Raw genomic sequence first — 8,548 nt, 5'->3', positions numbered from 1 at the left:
CTGTTGCTCTGGGCCAAGGTGAGGCAGCCCATCATGGGGGAAGGGCCCAGCAGAGGAAAGCGCCTTTCCTCAGGGCAGCCAGGAGGCAGAGAGAGAAGGAAAGTGGGGCAATGGTTACAGGCATGAAGAACCTTTCCAGGACATGACCCCAGTGACCCACTGCCTAGAGTAATCAGCCATGTTCCACCTGCCTATGGTAACCAGCAAGTCAGTCCATTCAACCTAGGATGGACTGAAGGTTACGGCTCTCCCAATCCAATCATTTCACCTCTGACTGCCCCTGAACAGCAGACAGCCGCCCGTGATGGGGGTGCTGGGGGGACGTCTCACGACCAACAGATGACAGGCTCTAATCCCATCTTCTTGGGACACGGAGGTAGGAGCATCACACATGCAAGTCCGACCTGAGCAACTCACTGAGACCCTGTCTCACACACACACACAAAATTAATTAATTAAGAAAACAAAGAAAACCGAAGGTCTGTGGAAGTACATGAGTGGTAGAGCACTTCATGATGTGCCTGAGGCCCTGTTTAAAATGGCCAGTAAGTGAAAAGCAACAAAAAGAAAGGAAGGAAGGAAGGAAGGAAGGAAGGAAGGAAGGAAGGAAGGAAGGAAGGAAGGAAGGAAGAAAGAAAGAAAGAAAGAAAGAAAGAAAGAAAGAAAGAAAGAAAGAAAGAAAGAAAGAGAAAGGAAGAAAGAAAGAGAAAGAAAGAAAGGGAAAGAAAAACAGAATAAAGGAAGAGGAGGGCTTGAGAGAATGGCTTCAAACTTCTGACCATCCTGGGAGGAGACAGCAACAAGGTGCTTTGACCTTGAACTTGCCACTTTCCAGAACTGAGGGAAGTGCATTGCTTTTGTTAATAAGTGACCCAGTCTAAGGTACTTTGTTACAGCAGCAGGAAGGGACCAGGTATCTGGGCAGGCCTCCATTTCTTCACCCTGTGGGAAGGACACCTTTGCTGGTTGTAGGATCTTGGCTTCCATATTTTATCCTTTATCACTTTGAACGTATCAACCCTGGGCCTTTGGCCATCCAGGGTGTCTAGAGCATAATCTGATGAGAACCTCGTGGGGCAAGGCTGAGGAATGCTCCCTCCCTCTCAGCCCCATAGGTGTTCATGCCAAGCTCTAGAGCATCCTAGGGGAAGAGAGCATTTGGTGGGAGCATCGCCATGTGAGCAAAGCGCTACCACACTTTGACACCAATCATTCTGAGATGAAGAAGTAGGAATGGAACACTTGGGGTGTAGATATGATGAGGCCTGTAAAGCCCAAAGTTAGTAGGGGTTTTCATCAGACTCCAAGTGAGAAGAGCCCTGAAGGATCTGACAAGTTTGAATCTCTAAACGTTTAACTCTCAGTGTTCACACCCCCTGCAACTAAAAGCTTGTGGGGTCCTTTCTTATTCTTCTTATGAGAGTTGAACGGGTCCTGGAGGCCCCAAAGTGAGATGACCCCTGGGGGTATGGCTGGGCGTGACCTGGTCATTGCCTGCTGTGACCTCACAAGGAGCCACTGTGATGGGAGGTCAGCCACCGGCCATATAAGAGGGAGGCTGCGGCTGCGATTTTTGTCCATAAGTACAGGAAGCTCTTGGTGGTGACCTGTCGGACTCCCAGATAGTGAGCGTTTTTGGTGGTTGGTGGCTGGTGGTTGGTGGCTGGTGGTTGGTGGTTGGTGGCTGGTGGTTGGTGGTTGGGGTGGTGGTGTTTTGCCATTGTTTTTTTGATTTGGGTTTTGTTTGTTTGTTTTGTCTTTTGTTTGTTGGTTTGGGCCTTTTGTTTGAGTTTGTTATTTTTTTTTAAGGTAGCATCCTTAGTTGTTGTTCCGGCTTTAGGATGTGCAGTCAGTGCAGTCAGACTAGTGTAGGGCCACAGGGGCCCAGCTCCTGCTACGAGGCGGCCCTCACGGACCACTACCAGGTCGTGAGGGAGCTTGGCCAGGGGGGCTTCAGCCAGGTGCTTCTAGCCCGCCATCTCCTCACGGGGGCAGAGGTGGTGGTGAAAGTCGTGCCCAAGACAGAGGGGACCCAGGCCGTGCTACTGGAACCGCAGTGGTTGATGGCCCTGGAGCACCCGAATGTGATCCAGCTGTTCCAGGTCATGGAGACCCCGGGCAACCTCTACATGGTCATGGAGCACGCAGGTGGGGGAGAGCTGCGGTGCTGCATCCCGGCGGCAGGTGGGCTGAAGGAGGACAAGGCCCGCAGGACCTTCAGGCAGATGGTGTGTGCGGTGCGCCACTGCCACGAGCGGGGCATCGCGCACCTCGACCTCAAGTCCGAGAACTTCGTGGTGGACAGCAGGGGCGGCCAGGTCAAACTCATAGACTTTGGCCTGAGCGCCAGGGTCCGGCCTGGGCAGAAGCTCACCAGCTTCTGGGGCACTCTGCCCTACCGTGCCCCTGAAATCGTCCTGAAGCAAGAATACGAGGGTCCCCCGGCGGACGTGTGGAGCCTGGGGGTCACCCTCTTTCTTATGCTCACAGGGAGGCGCCCGTTTAAGGCCAGCACGGCCAAGGGCCTGCAGAGGCTCATCGTGCAGGCCAGCTACGAGCTCCCCGCGCACCTGTCCCAGGAGGCCCGCAGCCTCATCCAGCAGATGCTGACGGTGGACCCCGCCCAGAGGCCCACCCTCGAGCAGGTAATGGGGCACCCGTGGCTGAGCCAGGGCGAGGAAGCCCCGCCTGGTCCTTGCGGCCAGCCACTGCCCTCGCGCCCCGACCCCGCCATCATGACCATCATGTTTGACATGGGCTTCGACCCCTACAACGCCTGGGTGTCCCTGGACCAGCGGAAGTTCGATGAGGCCATGGGAACCTATCTTATCCTCCTGCACCAGCGAAGCCAGGGGGTGGGCTGGGAGCTCCAGGCGAGGCCTGTGCGCCGCCGGGTGGTCGGGCCTCGCCCGGGCCCCAGGGATCCCCCCTGCATGCCTCCCAAGAAGTGTGCCAGCGAGCCTGCCCTTCCCCGGCCCTGTGAGCAGCAGCAGCCCGAGGAGGCCAAGTCATCGGGAAACAGGGGCACCGCAAGTGCCAGTGTGCCCGCGATTCCTCTGCGCTTCTTCCATGGGGACACGCCCCCTCCCAGCCCAGCCGCCAGGCCAGACCCTGTGCCCCGCAGGCCCGACCAGCCCAGGCCCAGGCCCTGGAGGATCCTCAGCAGATGGGTAGCACAAGGCCCCAGCTCTTCCTCCCAGGGTCCCTCCTCAGGCCAATCGGTTGACGGCCACAGGGGCTGGAGGGCGGTCACTAGGAGGATGGCCAACTGCATGCGGCAGCTGTGCTGCTGTGTGCCCTGCTTCGGCGAGCCCACCTCCAGAAGAAGAGTGGCACCCATGCAAGGAGCCCGCAGGCGCCCTAGGCTCCAAACCACAGTGGCTCCAGGGAACCTGCCCTGAGCAGACAGACAGACCACCCACGGCCAGAAGACCCCCAGCTCTGAGCATCCTGACATGGTGGACCCGGCACCTGTCAGGGCTGCACTCAAACAGCTTCAGCAGTGAGGCGTGCCACCTGGCTCCGGCTTCCCCGTTCTCGGATACCGACCCACAGCGCATCTGGATCCCCCACGACTCTCCTCTGTCCCCACCTGCCACACACATCAGAGACTCTCTGCCCTGGGACACCTCCCCCTGCCCTGCTCTTCCCTGGTCTTCCTCTCTGGCTTCTGGGATAGCAGACTTGCTTCTGAATGAATTTCTCTTCCTCACAAACGGTATAATAAAATTGATGTTCCAAAGATTTTTGGTTTTTTGTTTTGTTTTAGAAAGGCAGGTTTAAAAATAGAATAGGCCAGGTGCATTTGGGCACCTCTGTAGTCCGCCAGCTGGGGCGCCCAGACAGGAGGATAGGTGCTCAAGTCCAGCCTCAGCAAAAGCACAGCCCTGAGCAACTCAGTGACACCCTGTCTCTAAATACAATGCAAAAGAGCATTGGGGATGTGGCTCAGTGTCCCAGTGGCCCTGAGTTCAATCCGTGCTACCAACGCAAAACAAAACAAAACAACAACAACAAAAAAAACAGTTCTTTTTTTTAGCTGTTTTAACAGTTACAAGTGCATTTGATGTCAAGACACAGACCTCTGATGGTGGCTTTAAAGGATAGCCTCTTTGTTTCACCTGACACAAATTTGAGAAGAGGTAGCTGACAACGCTGTCTCTGCAGCTCAGTGGTGCCAGGACCAGAAGCATTGTGATGCTCTTGTTGGCAAGAAGGCTGCCAGAGGTCCAGGGGGCCCTGCAGCACCCAGTGCAGGAGGAAGCAAGAGGCAGGTGCTGACATCTTGGGTTCCTGATCTCCCAAAGCAAAGCTTTGCCTGAACACCTCCAGCAGACTTCTTGGACCTCACTGGCCAAAACTGTCAAATGGCCACCTCTAGTTGACTCTGGAAACTCTGGGAATGTGATTCTTCACTTTCCCTAGCCTCAGTTTGAAAGTGTGCTAGAAATCAATAACCACCATGGATTATGATCTGCACTTTAGTCTCCCCGGTTACCATGGTGGCTGAGAGAACTCTCACCTATCTAAGTTACTCCACCATTATTTTTTGAAATAAATCACATTTGTCTAAGAACTGACTTTAAAAATAACATTCATATTTGGGAACTGATTTCAAAATGAAAGTTTATTAATGACGTGTCTTTTACAATCATACTTTGGGGGGAAATTATTCTGAAATAAAAGAAAGTCAGGAGAGAGACGAGGGAAGTTGATTTTTTTTTTCATCAATAGTAAAATGTTCTACTTTTAATTTTTATGACATGAAGATGTGTATGTAGTCCTCATTCAGTTTCTCAATAAAATTGTCTTCCAATTTTGTCTTCAAGCCTCTTGCTGAGGTATGTGGAGAGGGTGGGTGGCAGGAGTTGGAGAACACACGTCTGGGGAGGCATTGGAGACTCCAGAGTGTTCCGTCCAGAGGGGCATCACCTCCATAATCCCACGGACAGGGAAGGAAGAGGTTCGCCATTGGGCAGGGGCGGCCTGCTGCAGCAGTGGCTGGGTGTTTCACCCCATGTCCTGCAGCCTCTAAGCCCCAAATCTCCTCTGGCTACTGCTAAAGGTCACAGAGAGTAACCACGAGGGCTTTGGGGACAGGATATCTTAAACCACCTCAGGAGGCTACTTACATAAAAGTCGAGAGACCATCAAGGAAATAATGTTCCTAATATACATATCTCTTCCAAAAGATGATATCCCTGGAGAATTCTACCTCATATTTGAAGGATTAATACCAACTGCATACAAACATTTCCAGGAAATAGAAGACCAGGAAACAATTCACAATGCACTTTTGAAGCTGGTATGACCCGACCATCAAACCAGAAAAGACACTGCCAGAATAAAACCATGAAACAAACCCCAAATCGACAGACCAAAGTCCATTATGAATATAGACATGAATATCCCTATACAAGACACTTTATTGAAAAGCCAAGAAAGACATAGGATGGCATGGATTCATGCAGAAAATTAATGACAATATTCAACACCTACTGAAGAGGACTTCAGAGAGGTAGGACCAGGGAATGTTAGGGATCATATTAGATCCCCCGATGACATGTATAGGTTCAAACCTCCACACCAGAGAATGAGGTCTCTCTCATCAGAAATGACATTGTTAGGATGTAATTACTGAAGATGGGGTTGTAAGAGACTAGGGTGAAATCATGGGTTAGCGTTGCCTGTGTCCCGATACGGAGGCCAGGCCAAGTTTGATTCAGTGTGACTTATGCTGTTATATGACTACCTTCTCTCCTGTTAGGTTGATGTGCGTAGTGAAACAAACATCAAGGATATGAATTCCCTTACCTCTCCCTTTGGGGTTCCCATGGGGTTCCATTTGCCACCAGATAGGAACACCACCCTGATGGGAATGTGTGGCAGGGGAACATCACTAGTGCAGAGAATGCTGCTGCCGGGCCTCGCCATGCCCACCCCTCAGTCAGTGATGTCACATGTGCACACAGTGTGCTCAATACAGAACAGAGTGGGGGTTTTCTGCTACGTTATTCTCTTATACCTTGAGAAAACAAGCGGCACTAGCTTTTATAAATGTCACAGATTGCTTTACCAGAGATCTTTCTGTCTTCAAGATCTGAGTACCTAATCCAATGTCCTTCAGGTCACATAGAAGGACACCCCTCACACAGGCACATCTAGTGGGGACCAGCTCCTCAAAGAGTAGACAGGGCATGAGGCTTCAACCCCACGCATGGATGTGTACTTTAAGAATGCTTCTCCAGCTGCCCAAGGGACCGGTTCACTTCCGTGAAGGCACACACACACACACACACACACACACACACACACACACACACAGTAGTCCCAGGAGACGCATTGTCAAGCTAGGAACAATGGCCTATGGCTGTGTATTAATTAAGTTTATCAATGCTGTGGCCCAGACAACCAACAAGAAAAACTTGGAGGAGGAAATATTCACAGAGGCCTCAAGTTTCAGTGGTCTCCTTCCATCAATTGCTGGCTCTGTTGCTCTGGGCCAAGGTGAGGCAGCCCATCATGGGGGAAGGGCCCAGCAGAGGAAAGCGCCTTTCCTCAGGGCAGCCAGGAGGCAGAGAGAGAAGGAAAGTGGGGCAATGGTTACAGGCATGAAGAACCTTTCCAGGACATGACCCCAGTGACCCACTGCCTAGAGTAATCAGCCATGTTCCACCTGCCTATGGTAACCAGCAAGTCAGTCCATTCAACCTAGGATGGACTGAAGGTTACGGCTCTCCCAATCCAATCATTTCACCTCTGACTGCCCCTGAACAGCAGACAGCCGCCCGTGATGGGGGTGCTGGGGGGACGTCTCACGACCAACAGATGACAGGCTCTAATCCCATCTTCTTGGGACACGGAGGTAGGAGCATCACACATGCAAGTCCGACCTGAGCAACTCACTGAGACCCTGTCTCACACACACACACAAAATTAATTAATTAAGAAAACAAAGAAAACCGAAGGTCTGTGGAAGTACATGAGTGGTAGAGCACTTCATGATGTGCCTGAGGCCCTGTTTAAAATGGCCAGTAAGTGAAAAGCAACAAAAAGGAAGGAAGGAAGGAAGGAAGGAAGGAAGGAAGGAAGGAAGGAAGGAAGGAAGGAAGGAAGAAAGAAAGAAAGAAAGAAAGAAAGAAAGAAAGAAAGAAAGAAAGAAAGAAAGAAAGAGAAAGGAAGAAAGAAAGAGAAAGAAAGAAAGGGAAAGAAAAACAGAATAAAGGAAGAGGAGGGCTTGAGAGAATGGCTTCAAACTTCTGACCATCCTGGGAGGAGACAGCAACAAGGTGCTTTGACCTTGAACTTGCCACTTTCCAGAACTGAGGGAAGTGCATTGCTTTTGTTAATAAGTGACCCAGTCTAAGGTACTTTGTTACAGCAGCAGGAAGGGACCAGGTATCTGGGCAGGCCTCCATTTCTTCACCCTGTGGGAAGGACACCTTTGCTGGTTGTAGGATCTTGGCTTCCATATTTTATCCTTTATCACTTTGAACGTATCAACCCTGGGCCTTTGGCCATCCAGGGTGTCTAGAGCATAATCTGATGAGAACCTCGTGGGGCAAGGCTGAGGAATGCTCCCTCCCTCTCAGCCCCATAGGTGTTCATGCCAAGCTCTAGAGCATCCTAGGGGAAGAGAGCATTTGGTGGGAGCATCGCCATGTGAGCAAAGCGCTACCACACTTTGACACCAATCATTCTGAGATGAAGAAGTAGGAATGGAACACTTGGGGTGTAGATATGATGAGGCCTGTAAAGCCCAAAGTTAGTAGGGGTTTTCATCAGACTCCAAGTGAGAAGAGCCCTGAAGGATCTGACAAGTTTGAATCTCTAAACGTTTAACTCTCAGTGTTCACACCCCCTGCAACTAAAAGCTTGTGGGGTCCTTTCTTATTCTTCTTATGAGAGTTGAACGGGTCCTGGAGGCCCCAAAGTGAGATGACCCCTGGGGGTATGGCTGGGCGTGACCTGGTCATTGCCTGCTGTGACCTCACAAGGAGCCACTGTGATGGGAGGTCAGCCACCGGCCATATAAGAGGGAGGCTGCGGCTGCGATTTTTGTCCATAAGTACAGGAAGCTCTTGGTGGTGACCTGTCGGACTCCCAGATAGTGAGCGTTTTTGGTGGTTGGTGGCTGGTGGTTGGTGGCTGGTGGTTGGTGGTTGGTGGCTGGTGGTTGGTGGTTGGGGTGGTGGTGTTTTGCCATTGTTTTTTTGATTTGGGTTTTGTTTGTTTGTTTTGTCTTTTGTTTGTTGGTTTGGGTCTTTTGTTTGAGTTTGTTATTTTTTTTTAAGGTAGCATCCTTAGTTGTCGTTCCGGCTTTAGGATGTGCAGTCAGTGCAGTCAGACTAGTGTAGGGCCACAGGGGCCCAGCTCCTGCTACGAGGCGGCCCTCACGGACCACTACCAGGTCGTGAGGGAGCTTGGCCAGGGGGGCTTCAGCCAGGTGCTTCTAGCCCGCCATCTCCTCACGGGGGCAGAGGTGGTGGTGAAAGTCGTGCCCAAGACAGAGGGGACCCAGGCCGTGCTACTGGAACCGCAGTGGTTG

The 8,548-nt window shown here is 51.5% G+C and overlaps 1 protein-coding gene across 1 annotated transcript; it reads left to right on the top strand.

Moving 5' to 3' along the window:
• Positions 1-2,063: 2,063 nt before the first annotated feature.
• LOC306655772 (sperm motility kinase 2B-like) lies at positions 2,064-3,401 on the top strand (the record flags this gene model as incomplete). Its single annotated transcript, XM_079130389.1, has 1 exon — positions 2,064-3,401. The coding sequence occupies one exon, from the start codon at positions 2,064-2,066 to the stop codon at positions 3,399-3,401; it is 1,338 nt and encodes a 445-aa protein (XP_078986515.1).
• Between the last annotated feature and the right edge of the window lie 5,147 nt (positions 3,402-8,548).

Source organism: Sciurus vulgaris (assembly GCF_902686455.1).
Source record: "Sciurus vulgaris genome assembly, chromosome: 3".
NCBI lineage: Eukaryota > Metazoa > Chordata > Mammalia > Rodentia > Sciuridae > Sciurus > Sciurus vulgaris.
This window is presented reverse-complemented; position numbering and strand designations above follow the sequence as displayed.